The sequence below is a fragment of the Nyctereutes procyonoides genome, unplaced genomic scaffold (assembly GCF_905146905.1).
Source record: "Nyctereutes procyonoides isolate TBG_1078 unplaced genomic scaffold, NYPRO_anot_genome, whole genome shotgun sequence".
Lineage (NCBI taxonomy): Eukaryota > Metazoa > Chordata > Mammalia > Carnivora > Canidae > Nyctereutes > Nyctereutes procyonoides.
In genome coordinates, this window is record NW_026575046.1 from 53183642 (window position 1) to 53201715 (window position 18074).

Genomic DNA, 18074 nt, shown 5'->3' on the forward strand with positions numbered 1-18074 from the left:
TCCTCTGGGGGCCTGCGCTCAACCTGGCACTGACGGGCCTGCCTTCACCCAGGACACAGGAGCTCCGGGTGCCAGGCCCACCCTCTGTCCTCTGTCCTCCCCTCCCTGAAGCCCGGTGAACTCCACTGGGGTTCACTAATCTAACTATAGGGTCACTTGAGTAGGATACCCGGTCTTGAAGGTCTAAGATTCAAGAACTGGCCAGAAGTTGAAATCTAGGATTCCAGCCTCCAAATGAAAGCAGCCTTTGGTTAAAATTGAGACCCAAAATGGACCTGAATCCGGGATGTCTTATTTTAGTCTCATTTGCACATTTTTGGGGACTCATACAACTTGTCTGAAGGGCTGCTGCTTGGGAGATTAAGATACACATTGCTTTTCCCAGCCCCTAGGGGATATTTTCCCTCGCCTACTGCAAGAAATTAGCCAAGCGTTTCTGTTCACTGACTCCGTGGTTTCTGCGGGACGTGCGTAATGACGACGAGGCCAGAAAAGCGCCGAGGCCCGAGATCCTGGAAGAGGCGGAGGAGACTGAAACCAACAGTTCAGCATGGGGGCTGCGGGATGCTCAGGGAGTCTATGTCCTTGGGGGGGAGGGGAGATTGGGGAACTTTCTGTGAGCTTCCAAGACAGGGGCTATTTGAAAATGACAGACTGTATCTCACTAGAACCACAGGATCGAGGTGCAGAGCAGATTCAATTAGATATAAAGAGTTTAAGGAACGTGCTCATTCTCACCCCAGAATCAAAGAGGAAAACCCTCACCTGCTGATGTGATGCTTTGTGGCAACATCACCAGCCAACTCCTAACCGGTCTGGAAGGTGGCAGGGGGAGCCTGGGCAAAGTCATGATTAACAGTGACGACTCGGGAAGGGATGAGACAGGGTTTGACCACCAAGGGGACTTTGGGAAGCTGGGCTGCTGACAAGCAGGAGCCGCCACGTTCATGTCATCACTCCATTAGTCATCTTCTTGGAGTTTGTCAATTTAAATGGCTGCAGAGCGACGGGCACGTCCATCCGTTTTCATCAAAACGAGCTCCGTCTTCTAAAGCTGAATTGGGGGAAGCCATTCCGTTACACTTCTTCATAACTTTTATTCGGCTAACTTTAATGTTTTTCAAAACATCTCCCTTTGCTTGAAGACGCCGGGGTCGCCGCTAGAAGTGATTCTGCACATGGCCACGGCCAGTGCTTGCGGACGCCACGGCGGGGGCAGGGAGGGTGCTCAGGCTGATGTGTCAGGGGGCTGTCCTCGACCTCACCGCCAACTGCCCTGCACGATTCCGCAGCTCAGCTCGTCAGCGGACCCCGCTGCTCACCGCTGTAAAGTGAGAGGACACGCGAGAACCCTAGAGCCCCTTCTATTTGGAATTTAATTCTGAGCATCGTGCACATGTGCCTTTAAAGGCGGTCTCAGAAATACGGGCCAATCTGATGAGCCCGAGGAGGCCGACGCTGCCCAGCTGACTCGGGTGAGACTGCGATGCGTGCGCCGAACACTTCCTACGTTCCTACGTTGTTCTTCCTGCTGGGACCCGGCAGTGAACCAAACGGCCCAAGGCCCTCCTGGAGCTGACTCCCCGGCAATGGGAGAGACGCAGTAAGAGAGATGAGTCAGTAACTCGCATAGCGAGCCAGCTGGTGGCAAAGTGTTCCAGGAAAAGGTGGTGGGAAAGGTGGGGGCATATGCAGGGTGCGAGGTGAAATTTTAGAAGAGGTCGATGCCTGGACCTAAAGTCCCACCTTTTAAACCACCCAGGGTGCCACGCGAGAGAACGTCTGAGCAGATGCACGGCAGGCCCAGAAGAGGGGAGCTCAGAGTCGGGGGGTCCTGGGACTGATCCGTGCACTGCTTCTCCTGAACCTGTGATCTTGACACTTAACTTCACGGAGCGTAGCTTCTGCTGCAAACATGGGGCGGGAGGGGAAGGAGGCCTGCGCAGCTTCCTGCCTTCTGTGGGGACAGGGGCCATCCTACAGAGCGTTCCTGTCTCCCTCGGGGGTGGGGGGGGTGGGGGCTGCAAACCTCCCTGCGAGAGCAGAGGTGTGGGTGCCTGCAGGGAACACGCTGCCTCCTTCCAGATGCAAAGGCTCCTCAGGCATCCTCTCCTCTCCTGCAGCTTCCCACCCCCCACCCCCCACCCCCGCCGCTGCCACTGCCGCCCTGCAGCACAGTATTCCTCAAGTGCCTCTGGGAACCAGTCTTCCAGAGCCTTCCAGCGCTCTGGGCCAAACAGCTGTCCTTGGAGGCCTTCCTCCGACTCCACCTCAAAGGGCCTGTTTCACTCCTTTCTCACACGGCCTTGCAGGATCAGCAGCTCTGTCCCCTCCCGGGGCATCTGCAGCTCTGTCCCCTCCTAGAGCCTCTGCAGCTCTGTCCCCTCCCAGGGCACCTGCAGCTCTGTCCCTCCCGGGGTGTCTGCAGCTCTGTCCCTCCTGGGGCATCTGCAGCTCTGTCCCCTCCTCCCAGCACCACCTGGACTCTGATGATCCGCCCCTGCCCCTACTCCTGGAGGCCTGCGGGAGCACCCCCCCCCCAGGTGGATGTGAGCCTGCTCCCCCGAGCCTAGCACCCCCACAGGTCTGAACAGGACCATGGGCCTCCCCCAGGGCCTGGCCCTGAGCCTGCCACAGCAGGGATGCCCGGTGAGGTCAATAATTGAGTGAATAAATGGCTGGCTCTGGGTGGAGGTGGATGAGGGGTGCGGGAGTCAGCGGGGTGGGCATAGGGTGGGCCGGCTGGGACCCACTGCCACCCGGACCAGGTGATGCAGGAGGTGGAGAGCAGAGGTGGGGGTGGGGGCTCTGAGATGCCCCCTCCAGCTCCTTCTCAGCCACAGCCTGGGCTCTGTGCCCGAGGCCCCGCACTGACTAATTGGGACAGTAATAAACCTGGTGACTCGGTGATCACACTGCGCCGGGTGCCATGCTGGCTATTTTCCACTCACCTGCCCACACGACCCTGACGACATCCCTAAGACACAGGTGTCACTGTCTCCATTTACACATAAAAAGTCAGGGCTCAAAGGGTCAAAGCAATGTGTGCAAGGGAGGGCTAATGTGAAATATCTGAATCCAGGTTTGCCTGCCTGCAAAGCCCATGCTGTGCCCAACCCAGTCCCACACAGAGCACGCAGGACAGTGACAGGAGCAGGCCCTCCACCCTGTGCCTCGCAGGCCCGGTGCCCCGGCTTAGCAAACTGTGTCACTTTATTTCATGACTTTATTCCCGTCTAAACACACACTCGCCAAGGGCTTCCTCAAACGATGGCCAAGGTGCCCATCCTTGACCCCCAGCGGTGACCACTCTGGCCACCCCCTCAGAGGCAGCACCGGCGAGCCAGCTCTGCGTCAGTGCGCCCGCGGCTTTGCTCCTTGGCCAACGGCTAACTGTGAGAGGTCATGTGCCGAGAGAGATGGTGGCGCTCCCGGAAGTATTCATGGCAAATGGGACACGTGAGGGCCTCTTCTCTCAGCTTCTTAGAACTGGGGTTGGGGCTTGCACGCTCCTTTTTGTGGTGGGACCGCATGTGGAAGACCAGGTCGGAGGTCAGATGAAAGGACAGGTTGCACTTCACACACCAGTTCTGGGTGGACAGGCCCAGGGAGGTGAACGTGGGCGGCAGCAGGGCCCGGGAGGCCGCAGAAGAGGACAAGGAGGCCGCGGGTGTCCGGGCCTGGGCTCGCTTTAGCCACAGCGTGGGGGCACCCAGGAAAGCACTGCACACCGGAGCATTCTGTGGCAATGTTTGCAGGCCCCAGAAATCACCCACCAGAAGCTTAGGATTCAAAAGTTGACCCCAACTGGGGACGTCCATCGTGTTGATGAGTCCCAGCAGCTCCCCGAGGGCACCCGTGGGCCCGCCGGCCTGGAAGACAGAGGCTGGTGAAGGGCCCCCTGCCGGACACCTGGCTGGGGTGCGGAAGGCGCTCCTCTGCTCCCCTGGGGCTCCGCGAGGCCACACGGAGCCCTTGCTGCCAGCTGGACTCCTGGGGAGGTCCCGGGGCAGCTGCCGGGGACCATGGCCTGTGGGGTTCGCATGCCCCCTTTCCTGGGCCTGCACACCCTCCGGCCTCTTCTTGAGCCGAGGCACCTCCGTGAAGGCGCTCGGCCCCTGTTCGCAGCACACCCGGGCCATGGGTCCCCCCAGTCCGAGTTTGCCCGGGGTTGCTGGCAGCAGCAGGTCAGCACGGGCCTCGTCCTGCCCCCCATTGCCCGCGGCGGCCTCAGGGTGCAGGTGGTTGGTTTTCTCCAGCAACACTGGCTTGCTGCCCCTGCCCGGCTCAGCTTCACTCAGCCGCCACCTGTCGTCAGCCGAAGCGCTCCGTGGGATGCCCTTCCCAGCAGCCATGCCAACCAGCAGGGTGGGCGCCAGCTGACGAGGAGGGTGCTCCGACGGCCGTCGGGCTTCAGGGCTCGGGGTCGCGGGGCGCCCGCCCCAGGCAGGAGCCGGAGGTTGGGTCCCCTGTAGGCTGGGCCAGCCCCACCTGGGCTGCAGGACTCTACACAGAGAGGAAGCAACAGCAGTGAGACACGCTCCTCATCTCTGCAGGGTGCAGCCAAGGGGCCTGCAGCCCCCCCACCCCGGCCTCAGAGCGCGGCCCCCCTTCACCTCCTGTGCCCTATCAGGGCGGGCCCCGACCATGTCACGCTGCCACCTAGGCCGTGGCCCGGCAGCCCCTGCCCCGCCAGCATGCAGACAGCAGCTGCTGTGTCTGCAGGCGCCCGAGGTGCCCACCCAGTGGCTCCCACCAGGCGGCGTCTCTAACGTGTGTGGCCCGCGTTTACGAAAGCTTTCGTCTCTGCTCAGAGCGGTGTCGCGGCTCAGCCGCCCCTGTTCCTTCCACAGCATCAGACGTGCTGGGCGCTGCCCACCTGGCCCTGGAGCTCCCGGGCACAGGTGGCCAGCGCGTGAAGGCTGCACAACACACGCTTGGGCCTGCCAGGTGGGTCTGGGCCGCGCGTGGCCCCCTGCCGCTCCCAGGGGCAGCCCCTCCCACCCACTGGGCCCTGCCCCGGGCCAACGCCTGCCCCGTGTGCACTCGCCAGAGCCGTCCCCTGGGTCCTCTGGACATGAACGCGCTCCCTGCTCTGCACACCTGTCAGCGTTCCCCGGGCCCGCCTGCTGGGCCTGCTCGGGGACACCAGCCTGCGCTTGGCCCCGAGGCGCCTGAGGCTCATGGCCTTTGTGAGGGGCACTGCGGGGGGGCCGGGGGCGCCGCCAGGGGGCTTTCCTCTGCCCTCTTCCAGCTGGTGCTTGAGACCAGGACACCGGCTCCAAGCACCCCCCTCCCCCCGCGGGCAAGCAGCTGTGGCTGCACCCACCTCTGCTGAGTGTCATGGTGGCACCCTCAGGCCACAAGGGCCTGACCATGGGCGGCCAACTCCCCCGCGTGAGGACGACCGGGCTTGTGGCGCAGGAGCATCAGGGGCCCAAGGCGCCACAGGGGCCTGCCCTCGGCCAGGCGCCCACGCGGGGCCTCCATCCACCTTCACCGCTGAGAGCACAGGGTCACCACCGTCTCACAGGAGACAACGCGGGTTCTGGAAGCTAACCACCCTGCCCGACGGCCTCTACGGCTCGGGGCGCAGCTGGCATGCGCCTCAACAGGGTGGCCCCAAAGCACCCCCGCGTGGACCGCCCGGGGCCCTCCCGGATTCCCGCGGTGAGCTCGGGTCCCAGCCACGCCTCCAGGGGCGTAGCCTCTCCAAGCGGCCTGGCCCAGCTCATGGGCAGAGGGCGGCCTGGGCAGCAGAGCTTAGGGACCCAGCCCTGCCCCTGCCCCTGCCCCTGCGGTGACCTGCCCCCCCCAGCCCACACCACCCTCCCCTCCCCCTATGCGCCAGGCCGGGCCCGGTCACCTCCCAGGGCGGCCCAGGGCACAGGTGCCTCTGCTGCCCTTCCCGCCCTCACTGCATGCTCACACCCACTCACACACCCAGGGACGCTCCCGCCCTCGTGTGCACGCTCACACCCACTCACACACCCAGGGACGCTCCCACCCTCACGCGCACACTGATACCTTCACACACGTACACTCCCGCCCTCACATGCACGCTCACACACACTCAGGTATGTCCCTACCTTCACGCACACACACTCACACACACATTCAGGTACACTCCTGCCTTCGTACACACTCACACCTTTACACACACACTCAGGTACATTCCTGCCCTCACATGCACATACCTTCACACACTCAGATACACTCACACCCTCACATGCACACTCACATTCACACACACTCAACGATGCTCCCACCTTCACGTGTGCACACACACACTCACACACACTCAGGTACACTCCCGCCCTCACGTACACACACACACACCCCTTCACACACGTTCAGATATACTCACACCCTCATGTGCACACAGAAACCACACACACTCAGATACACTCCTGCCCTCACGTGCACACTCACACACACTCAAATACACATACACCAACACACACACATACCCTCAAATACTTATACACACGCCTTCCACCCCAATCCATCTCTTTCTCCCCAGCTGTGCCTCAGACTCCAGATGACATTTTAGAACCACACCACGTCCTTCCCAAGCCTGGGGGCTGCCCATGCTGCTGTCCTTGGGCCCTGCTGCTCGCGGCACCCCTCCACAGACAGGCCCACTGGGGGCCTTCACAGTCAGGCACCTCTGCCAACTGTGGCCACGTACACCCAGTCATCAGCAACATTGGAGTGCCCCGAGCCACAGATGAACACTCTGCTTTCAGCATTCAAGTTTGGAACATAGCACCTTACTGCAGGATAACGTATTTACTACCATCATATAAGAGCGGAAGGGACCGCTTCCTGACTCTGCCAGCGCACCCAGGCCCGCGAGGCCAGAGGCGTCATGCACCTTATTACATGGAATTTTCACAGAAACCACACAAAGGAAGCCACACGATCCAACCCAAGGGCATTCATCATCTACCTGCCAAATGCCACGTTGCTAAGTGCAACGCTGCCTTCCAGCCTCATGTACCACTGTGGGTCTGGATCCTGCCAACTATTATATTACGTATCCACCCAACTTCATGCACCATCAACTGTATTATTCAAATCTTAATAATAACAATGGGACCAACAGGAAGGGAAGAAAAAAGAAAATATAATAATAATAATGAGGAGGAGGATTAGGAAGAGGAGGAGAAGAAGAAAAGGAGGAGACAAGGGTCCTACATTGGCTGAGGACCATGGGCATGACCAAGCTCCCTGAAGGTCACCTGTCTCTCATGCGTCAGCACAGCTGGCCTAAGGTCACTCAGGCAAAAGCACACAATGTCCTATAACAAACACCCTGTCTGAAGCTCCAGCTAACTGGTCCACTCTACAACACTGCCAGATGGAAACCTCTCAAAGTGGAAAATGACGGGGCCTGATGTGGCCTGTCCCCGGGGAGCCCGTGCCAGCCCCAGATGCCCATCCCTTCCTGTCACAGGACTCACGGGCCTTTCCCAGGGTCAATGTCAGACTCTAGGTCTCATCCAGCTCCAGGCTTCATGCACCTCTCCTGTAATCCACCTGTCAGATGGCCTGTGCGGGTACGTGATGTCATCTCCGGGGTCGGGTCATGCCCTGGCCAGTGCATTCTAGGTCAAGAACACAGCTGTTCGGTGCTGCCCCTCTCCTTCCTCCTATGTGGACCTACTGCCTTTGCACCTGGAGGATACACTCATGACGTTCCATGGATCTATGCAGCCCTTGTTCTCCTTGCTCCCGTGCCTGTTTAAGGGACCCTTTGCTGTCCCTCTACGCTCCTCAATAGCCTCAGTTCATTCTGGGCTCTCACCCCCTGACACCATCTGCTCGTCCTCGTCACTCTGCTGTGTGTGCCCTGAGAAGGGTTCTCTTGTCCTCCTTGGATCTTTTCAGTGTGAGCCCAGCAAGAATGCCCTCGGAGTCACACAGACATCTCTCAGTACCACCTCGTGGTCTTCCTATTGAAAGGACCTGATTTCAATACCAGACTCTCCAACATTTCTGAGTCCTTAGATCATGGGAGTAGAAGTGACGATCTCTGAAACCTGAATCTGAGCTCCCCAAGCCGCCATGGTGTCTCACCACATCCAGCCTTTCCTACCATGGGGGGATACTTCTTTCTCAGGCTGTCAACTTCCTGGGCCACCAGTGAGGATGCCGCTGACTGACACAGGAAGGGCTACATTATTGGAGATGAAGCCTCACCCACATCACAGTGTTGCAAACACATGAGTCTTTATTACTCATTTCCAAGGCACTGAGTACAGGCCCCGATCATCCCTTTGCCGGGGAGAACGGGCCACACTCTTCCATGGCACTTTCCTATCAATGCTACACCCAGGCCGTGCCTTGGAATCATCAGGCCTTATATCACCTAGAGGCTCTCACGTCAGATGCCTTGATCAAACCCAACTCTGCTCTTACCAATCCTGTGACCGTGGGCAAGGTGCTGTTCCTCTCTGCCTATCTTTTCATCTTAAAAATAACCCTTTCTAAAGAAGGATCACCTTGGGGTCTACTACATTGGTGATTGGTAAAGATTAGATGAATTAATGTATCTAAAGTGTGAAAGAGCCTGGCTCAATATATGTTAGGTAGCATTAATTGATTATTATCATATTAGTGCAAAGAGTGAGAGTCAACCTTCTGGCTGCCTTTCCCCTACTCATGTGTTCCCAGAAACCTGTGCATAGTAGTGCATAATGAGTGACCAAATGGCCTGCACATTTTCCTTCTTCCCCCTTCAGTCACACAAGACAGAGCTTTCAGCAAACAACTGGGTGACCTTCTTTTCCTAGGGTATGTGAAGGTAGTCTCCAATCTATCAGCTGCCAGCCTCCAGCCTTTCAAAGCTGCACCTCATCCAGGAACTGGATCTTATTCCGGGGTACCATTTACACTACCAGCTAGTGCCTTTCTGAGTCTGCCTTCCTATTTAGGTAAAACAAACAAGAGCAGATAATACCTCCTGTGCGCTAATCCTTTGGTCTCCCTAGACCTCGGAGTCACTTCTCAGACCATTCTGGAAGGTTCCAGAGGATAATTATCCATCCACCCCTTCTACATATGGATCGTGAGGTCTTAGGCTTTCCTGAGAAGGGAAATATGCATGCATCCTCCTAGCTCTGAAACCCTGAGAAAAGTGAAAACCGGAGAGCTATCCAGGCTTTCCTGGAGGGTGGTTGGTGATGCCACAGAGCTGGGAGAGAAGAGAGCTTCCTAGCCAATCCCTACAGGCTCTATGTCCAGCTCTGCCCACACCCCATTAGCAGTGATGCCTGCTATGTTCAAGCAAAACCACATGCAGTATTCCCAGGATGCAGCCAGACAGCAGGCCCATAATGAGGTCAGCTGGAGCCCTAACACATCTTGGCCTTGTAGACCAATCCTAGTGGCATCCTTCGGGGGAAAGTCCGCAACTTGTATATAAAACTGTTCAGCCAGACTCTACATGATGCCAATAATACCATCATCTACTAGAAAGGAGAGATACAGCCTACCAAAAGAAAGAGAAGAAATTTAAAAGCATTACAGCTCAACACAAAAGCTTGAAAAAAAATCTTTTTATTGTCATTTTGTTTTTTTTTTTTTAAAAAAGTCATTTCCTGGATTTCTCAAAAAGAATCTGCTAAGCAAAGCAGACATGATGGTCTCAAATCATTTGCAAAGCATCCCTTTCATCCCACTTCTCCAGAATTCTGGTACACTGGAAGGCAGTGGTACAATGACTGAAGTCAATTTGACTCTTCAAGGCAGAAAACAGTTTCCCAAATCAAAGTTCCGTGCATATACTTAAGAATTTGCCCAACGTTCTTGATTTAAAACAAAAAAAAAATTCTTTCAGTAAACAGACTGCAATCCTCTTCCATCATATTTCATTTTTGTTTTCCTCTTGTGTGATTTATGTAATGTTACGTTTCCTTTTCCATAACAACTGAGAAGTCAAATGAACTGAAATATCATTAAAAACCATAGTAAACTAAAAGGCTAAATTACTCATTTAAAAAAGCTTCTGGGGCAGCCCCGGTGGCGCAGCGGTTTGGTGCCTGCCTTTGGCCCAGGGCGTGATCCTGGAGACCCTGGATCAAGTCCCACATCGGGCTCCCGGTGCATGGAGCCTGCTTCTCCCTCTGCCTGTGTCTCTGCCTCTCTCTCTCTCTATGTTTCAAATAAATAAATAAATGAATAAATAAATAAATCTTTAAAAAAAAGCTTCTGTTAGGTGGTAATTAATACCTTTAAAAATAAAAAGGTTTTTTTTCATATTTTTGTGGTGTGTGTGCATGTGTGTTTGAGCATAGAGCTACATGTCATAAAACATCATAAAACAATGAAGTCATGTCTCTGACAAAATTACATTTTTCACGAGAAGCACAACGCTGCTTCCCTATACAATACTTCTGCTTTATTCCCCCAGATGAGTCAGATTCGTTGTTCCTAGATTTCGTTACTTAGTATGTCTCTAAGACGATCTTTGATACTAAGATGGGCACTTTTTCAACTGCGGTCCTATCTAGTGGATACAAAAACATGAATTTTAAATGCCACAGTAATTGCTATAAGGACGCCTGTGTGATTCAGCATGATTATGTAACTTAATTTCTGCTCATCAGCGGCATTGACAAGTACATATTTTGGAAATATACAGTTAATTTCACCTTTGAACTCTCACTTAACGGCCTGCCACGCAAAGCCCTGACGTCCCTGTTGTGTTCCCACCCCCACCCCCGCCCGCTCGCACCGCCCCCACCCCCACCCCCACCCCCACCCCCACCCCCACCCGCACGGCCCGACACGACTTCCGCAGAGGCCCGTGCGCCCGGCGCCCCCAGCGTTTCCGCATGACTTAGCGTCGGGGCCGCTGTCTGTACCTATTACCGCAGGCAAACGTCAGGGAAACGGTTCTTGCCTCTCTAACGGCGCGTCCTCCGCCAGCTCGCCCCAGGTCTCCGCCATGCACAAGCACAGCGCCCCTGTGTTTCCCCCAGAACCGGCTGCGGCCGCCCACGCGGTGCACGCGACCCGCCGGGCGAGGACGCGGCCCCACTGCCCCGCGGGGGGCGGAGGGCGGGCGAGGGCGGCGCGCACCCTAGGGCCCAGCCGAAAGTCACCCCGGGGAGACACAGCAAGGTAATAAAGGAATTCCTGGGGCCGGGAGCGCGGGTCGGGGTGCAGGGGGGGCGAGCGACGCACAGGCAGAGACGGGAAAGTGAGCCCGACGGCGGAGGGACACGGGCGGGCAGAGGGGACAAAGGGCGGAGGCAGAAGGCAGGGCTGGGGCACGGGCGCCGCGGGGCGACGGCGGGCGGGCGGGCGGCACCGCGCACCCACCGGGAGGGTCCGCGGCCTCGCGCCCCTCGCGCCCCTCGCGCCCCTCGCGCCCCTCGCGCCCCTCGCGCCCCTCGCCCGGCCCGGGAGGACCGCCTCACCTGCGCTCTCCCGCGGCGCCGGCTGCGGCTCACGCGCGGGCCGCCCCTCCGCTCCGGCCGCGCGGCGCCACACGCGTGTCGGGACTCCGAGCGCGAGACCCGGGGCCGCCCCCGCCCCGCCCCCGCCCCCGCCCCCCGCCCCCGCCCCCGGACGGCTCGGCCCCGCCCCCGCCCCGCCCCCGGACGGCTCAGCACCGCCTCCGTGGCGGGGCCCCGGGCAGCCGCCTCCACCACCCCTGGGTGCCGGGCCCGCGGGCCGCGGCGGCCGTGAGGCCTCGGGTGGGCGCCCCGCGCTCGGCTCCGCACCCCGCCCGCCGCGCCCTAGCGCCGAGCCTCGCCCAGCCGGGCTGACGGGAGCGTCCCGGGGCGGCCGCCCGGCTCAGAGTAGAGCCCCGACCGAGGGCTGCGCCGGGGCCTCGGAGCCGCGGGGGCCGCCGCCGCTTCCCCCTCACCGCCCCCGGGACGCCGCGACCGGCCGTCGGGGCGCCGCCCGCCGAACTCCGCCCCTGACGCCCGCGCGGTGAGTGCCGTCACCTCCACCTCCCGGGGGCTCCGCGCCAGCGCTCCGGGCCGCCCAGCGGACGGTGGGCCGGGTCGGGGCTGGAGGGCCGGGGCGGGGGCTTCTGGGGGGCTCGGCTGAGGCGGCCTGACAGGTCACGTCGGGTCACGTCGGGGAGCGCGGCCGGCGCACGGAGCCCGCTCCTCCCTGCGACCCCGTGCTCCGGGCGCCCTGAGAGGGTGGGGCGCGGTCCGGGGCGGGGGGGGGGGGGCAGCCCTGCTTCTCCTCAGGCCTCGGAGCGTCTAGTAAGTGTGAGGGGGGAGGGGTGGGGGGTGGGGGGCTCCGCTTCTCCTCAGGCCTCGGAGCGTCCAGTAAGTGTTGGGGGGCGGGGGGGCGGCCGGGGGGGGGCAACGCAGGACGGACGTTGGAACTTCGAACCTGGGGAGGGTCCGTCCACAGAGAAGCCCTCTGGTGACCGTGACGTGAGACCCCAAATCCCCGCGAGCGTGTGTGGAGCCCCAGGGCCAGAGGCGGAGACGAGAATCTGGGGCCGGAAGTGGGTACTTCTGGGGGGAACACGGCGAAGATACACGAGTTCACGGCTGACCTAGGAGTATTTGAAAAAGAGTAGAATTAAACCCAAAGAGAATGAAAGGGAGGGTATTTTAGAGAAAGAAATACAAAAAAATAGTGAAATAAAGCCAAAAGTCATTTGAAGAGACGGTTAACATAGATAATATTCTAATGAATTTGGTTGTAAAACAAAACTGTCCTTCCCAATTTTTTTATTATTATAACTGCCCCCCCAGAACCTTTTTTTTTTAAAAAAAAGATTTTATGTATTTATTCATGAGACCCAGAGAGAGAAGCGGAAGGAGAAGCAGGATCCCTGCAGGGAGCCCGACACGGGACTCCATGCCGGGACACCCGGGGTAACGCCCTGTGCCGAAGGCAGACGCTCAACCACTGAGCCACCGAGGTAAGTGCCTCTTCCCCAAGAGGTCTTAAAAAATTTTTGTCCTTAGAGACTCTCCCCCTCCATGAAATTTTAGTACCAAGAATTTATATATGTTTTAGAATTATAAACTGAAAGACAATTTCACCCCCCTTGGGGCAATATGCTCCCTGTTATGAATGCATAGAATAAGAAAAGACACGAGTAATATTAGTAATTTAAAATATATGACTGGGGGCAGCCCCGGTGGCTCAGTGGTTTAGCACCTGCCTTCAGCCCAGGGTGTGATCCTGGAAACCTGGGATCGAGTCCCACGTCGGGCTCCCTGCATAAAGCCTGCTTCTCCCTCTGCCTGGGTCTCTGCCTCTCTCTCTCTCATGAATGAATAGATAAAATCTTTTTAAAAAGATAAAAAATAAAAAGATACAACTACAGAGAGAACAGAAACACAAAATTCAGACATAGTCTGAACACCCTTATACCAACACATGGAAACAAATGTCTCAACTTCCTAGAAAAATATGGTCCCTAAATCTGATAAGAGAAATACAAGCATAATATAATCCAGTGTGTTTGTCTGCTCAGACTGCCATGACAAAGTACCACAGAAAAGTTCCTCCTCTTATGACACAAGACCTGGAGGATGAGGGCCACATTCTTAGGACCTCCTTTAACCTGAATCACCTCCTTCCTTATAGGGCCTATTCCAAAGACAGTCACATGAAATGTTAGAGCTTCATGATATGAATTGAGGTCTGTGGACACAATTCAGTCCATAATGTTCAGGAAACATTAAATAAATGATATTGGTAGCTTAAAAAATTCTGACACAGAAAATACCAGGCACAGATGATATAATACCAAATATACACGGAGCAGATTATTGGGATCATGTTGACAGTATTTCCAAGAGGAAAGAAAGTAAAAACCTGCCAAGCATGTATTCTGAGGTTATTATTACCTAATATAATACCAGTTAAAGACACCACAGAAATAGGAAATTACAGCTCAGCCTCACTCATGTTCATAGATAAAAACAAATTCTAAACTGATAGTAAAGTCAATCCAGCAGTGTTTACAAAAATTATCATGGCCAAGTTGGGTTTATTTATGAAATATTAAAATGGCTTTTACTCACATTAATGTAAGTAATCATATTAATAAATTACTGGAGAAAAATTATATTCACAAAATATGAGAAAAAGAATTTAGATAAAACTCAACACTCAGTCATAATTTGTAGCAAAGAAGAATAGTGAAACTGCCTAATTTGTTAGAAGATGTCCACAAAAAGCCTTCAATAAATATTATTCTTAATGGTGGTGTTTTAGAAGTATTCTTTCTAAAATTAAGAATGCTGGGATCCCTGGGTGGTGCAGCGGTTTGGCGCCTGCCTTTGGCCCAGGGCGCGATCCTGGAGACCCGGGATCTAATCCCACGTCGGGCTCCCGGTGCATGGAGCCTGCTTCTCCCTCTGCCTGTGTCTCTGCCTCTCTCTCTCTCTCTCTCTGTGTGTGTGTGACTATCATAAATAAATAAAATTTAAAAAAAAATAAAATAAAATTAAGAATGCTTCCAATCAAAGTTCCAGTCATGTCATTGGAGAACTAGTCAGCCCAATGCTTTTTGGGCTCTACAGATATATTTTAAAGTAAGGGAGCTTAGCAAGTTAGGTGAATAATCAATAAATTAATAAATGTGTCCACAATACCAATTAACAGTTTAAGGACTTTATTTTTTTAAATGCCATTTATAATAGCAGCTATACGTATGCGTGTAAATATATGTGTATATATGTATACATGTGTTAAATACATGTATGTATGTATATATACCGTATAGGAAAAGCATTTGGCAAAACAGCTTAAGATCTTCATAGGGAAATTTATATGAAAGGCATTTAAAAAAAAAACAAGTAAATGGAGACATTGGCATGTTCACCAATTGGGGAGGCTAGATGGCAGTTTCAAATCCTTTCAAATGTATCTGTATATCTGATTTATGCTGCCCCTCTAGAGCCTGCAGCAGAACTCTATATGTTAGATTAAGTAACCCATGCCATGTGTATCAAATTTGGCTAAATTATCTTCTGGTAACAACCTTCCCCCATCTGACCAGCTTAAAAGCACAAACTTTATTTTCCATCCATATTTCTCACTTTCCCACATATACACATCCTCCCCCCAGGTTCCCAAGAGGGCATTTGACAACACATTTGCTCAGGCACCAGGCTGTTGGGTCCATCTGAAATACCTGGATTCTTAAAGTTTCCGTCCAGAGGTAGCACATGTAGTTAGCATCCGATGAATGCAAGTCCAAGCCCTCCGTGAATGTGACAGGGAAGCACAGTCCTTCCCTACGAGAGGAAAGGACAGCAAGGAAAAATAATAGTCACCCATACTATAAGAAATAAGTGTGGTGTTGACACTATCAATATAAACCAATAGATGGATAAATGGAATGGATGAGAGCACAGAACCACATCCACACCTACATGGGACTTGCAACACATGAGAGGTGACTTGCAAATCATTCAGAAGAAGATAGAGTAGTCAGCAGATCGAAAAGGATGGTGTAGGGGCACCTGGGTGGCTCAGTGGTTGAGCGTCTGCCTTTGGCTTAGGGCATGACCCCGGGGTCCTGGGATTGAGTCTCCCACAGGGAGCCTGCTTCTCCCTCTGCCTGTGTTTCTGCCTCTCTCTCGGTCTCTCATGAACAAATACATAAAATCTTAAAAAGAAAAGAAAAGGATGGTGGGAAAACATATATGTGGGAAAACATGAAGTAAAATCCCTGGCACAAATCATACTTACTAATTAATTACAATTAAAGACTTCATTGTGACATAAAATCTTTAAAACTCTTAAGATAAAATGTGTCTCACCTTAACAGTGAAGAATTACTTAAATGAAATACAAAATCCTACCAATCTTAAAAGTGAAAAACAAACCATAGGCCAAAAGAAAATACTTGCAACAATTGATAAAGTATTAGTACCCCAAACGTATAAGCAATGCTAAAGAATCGATATAAGAAGCACGAACGCCAGAATTAGAAAACGGATACAGGTAAGAACAAATACTTCACAAACAAAAGTGAATGACCAAAAATCTGAACAGAAAACCAATTCCACCAGAAATTATGGAAATGTGAATAAGACCGATGAGATGTCTACTGAATAGATAAGTATGCAAAATGTGACAATACCAAGTGTCCTGAAGGATGTGAGAAGGAGAGGCTACTATGCTACTGACAGCTGCATACCAATCTTATCAACTCCAAATATTGTTTAAGATATTCCATGTCCTTTTAAATACCACTCCAACAAAGAAAACAAAACCTCCAACACAAAGCTTTTTATCACTTGTAATTTTTATGTAATAAGTATTGAAAGATTTGTTTTAAGCTTAGGATTTTTAGTGTATATCACTCTTGTGCATACAAAAAGTGAAGAAAATAAATCACTTAATGGATTTCTAAATGCTTTTTACTTCACATACTGACTTTTTGCAATCACTTTTGGCTTAGTATTGTCTATGCCTGTGTTTTTCCGCGAAGCAGGGACAAGCCCTCCCCACTCAGCCTTCTCTGCAAGTCTAATCCACAGAACCTGCGCAGAGAGGAAACGATTCTCTTGTATGTCACCTGTCTGGGTGGCTTGTTACACAGCAGGAGGTAACCGGAATGTCCCCCATTCACAAAGGACTTTGGAATGCTTACACGAACCTTCTAGACCTTCTAGATCCTTCCATGCCCATGAATAACTTCAGTGTTCCCACGGATGACCATTACCATTCTGGAGCTACATAGTTCTTGACCTCCTCATCCACAGGGACGTCCTTATCTAAGCCACCTCAGCGGCCTGCTTCAAGTTATAAACAGGCAGGGTCTCGAGGATTAATGGCCACCTGGGGGGGTTGGGATAAGGGACAAAAGGCGGCCTGGCCTTGCCCTCCGTCCAGACATGCCAGGACTCCCGCCTGGGGCTGTCGGCAGGCAGGACACTGAGCAGAGCTGCAGGTCACAAAGTCACCATGCCAACCCTCTTGCTCATCACACAAGGCCTTCTGCCCCCGGGCGCGGGGAGAGGGCCGCGCAGGTAGTGGGGCCATCGCCCCAGAGCCAGCCGCTTGGCTCTTGCACCTCGAGGGCAGGTAGCAGGTGGAGGAAGGGCTGGAGGGGACAAGGCCCCAGGGCACAGGGGTTGGGGGAGACAGTGGAAGCGACAGAGGCCTGTGGTGGCCAAGTATGGCCAGCACTAATCCCATCTCTTCGCCAGGAGGGAGTAGGGCCTCAGGGGTAGCTGAGAAAGTGGGAAGCAGCAGTCTCTGGGTACCAGCCCCTGCACTCACTCTGCTGCTGCTCCTGCTGCTGCCACCTCCACTGCTGAGCACCGGGAGCTTCCTACACCGCCTCCCAGCTTGGAGAAACTTCCACCAGGGCACTAGGCACTATAGGAGCAAGACAGAGAAGCTGAAAACCTGCGAGGGTGCCTTTGATCTCTACTTCATCTTGGACACGTGAGCAGCCCTCCCACCCTGACTCTGGGGTGCCCCTCAGGGCACTTCTGACCCCAGGGTCACTGCTTACATGAAGGGACTCAAGGAGACCCCAGCCTCTGGAAAAGGGGAGGTGGGGACAGTCTTGATCAAACCCAAGATAAGACCCTCTGCACGCCCCTTAAGCAGGGAGAGGGGCAGGTGATGGCCAGGAGCTCCTTCTGGGCGGTTATTAGAAACCCGCTGGGTTTGTGTCTGTGTGGTCCTCTGCTGTGGTGCTTTTCCCTGGAGCGGACTCTCTTTGTGCTGGGTGCCAGGGAGATGCCCTGTCGCCTCGGGGGGCTCAGAGCAGCACTGCTTAGAAAGTCCTTGGCTTTCCCTCCAAGGCTTTTGCTTCTTTCCTCAACCACCTGGACACCGCGTCTCAGCTTGTGTGTGCTTTGGGACAGCTGGGTCTGACAGGTGTCATCCTGGGGAGCCGGGCTGTGCGCTAGGCACCTTGTGCCCCTCAAAGAAGGGAGGGGGTGGACAGCCATGCTTGGAAAGATCGGGGACGTTGTCCTGGTGCCATTTCTCACTTGTCTGTTGGGTTGGGAATGAACTTTACGGGGTCAGTACTATCCGTGGTGTGACTGTGGGTGTGACTGAAGTGTATTTGGCTTCCAGAGCCCTTCCACTGCACTTCCCTCATC

General features: G+C 54.5%; 2 protein-coding genes across 2 annotated transcripts in view; one reads left to right on the forward strand and one right to left on the reverse strand.

Annotated features, from left to right (window-relative positions):
* Positions 1-3288: 3288 nt before the first annotated feature.
* ZNF488 (zinc finger protein 488) lies at positions 3289-4459 on the reverse strand. Its single transcript, XM_055325824.1, has one exon. It carries the CDS (start codon positions 4353-4355, stop codon positions 3390-3392), a length of 966 nt encoding a protein of 321 aa, XP_055181799.1. The 5' UTR covers positions 4356-4459; the 3' UTR covers positions 3289-3389.
* A 238-nt stretch (positions 4460-4697) lies between these two features.
* The window catches only part of LOC129509405 (uncharacterized), a 36243-nt gene continuing 22866 nt past the window's right edge, over positions 4698-18074 (forward strand). The window contains exons 1-7 of the mRNA XM_055324855.1: positions 4698-4734; positions 4854-4950; positions 5111-5192; positions 5272-5397; positions 5534-5670; positions 10989-11130; positions 11651-11949. Of these exons, the coding sequence (XP_055180830.1) occupies positions 4698-4734; positions 4854-4950; positions 5111-5192; positions 5272-5397; positions 5534-5670; positions 10989-11130; positions 11651-11949 (920 nt within the window). The remainder of the gene's footprint in view (positions 4735-4853; positions 4951-5110; positions 5193-5271; positions 5398-5533; positions 5671-10988; positions 11131-11650; positions 11950-18074) is intronic.

Bases quoted from the DNA above. Each gene is read 5' to 3' on its own strand.
- ZNF488 (XM_055325824.1), bottom strand. From the start codon at position 4,355: ATGGCTGCTGGGAAGGGCATCCCACGGAGCGCTTCGGCTGACGACAGG.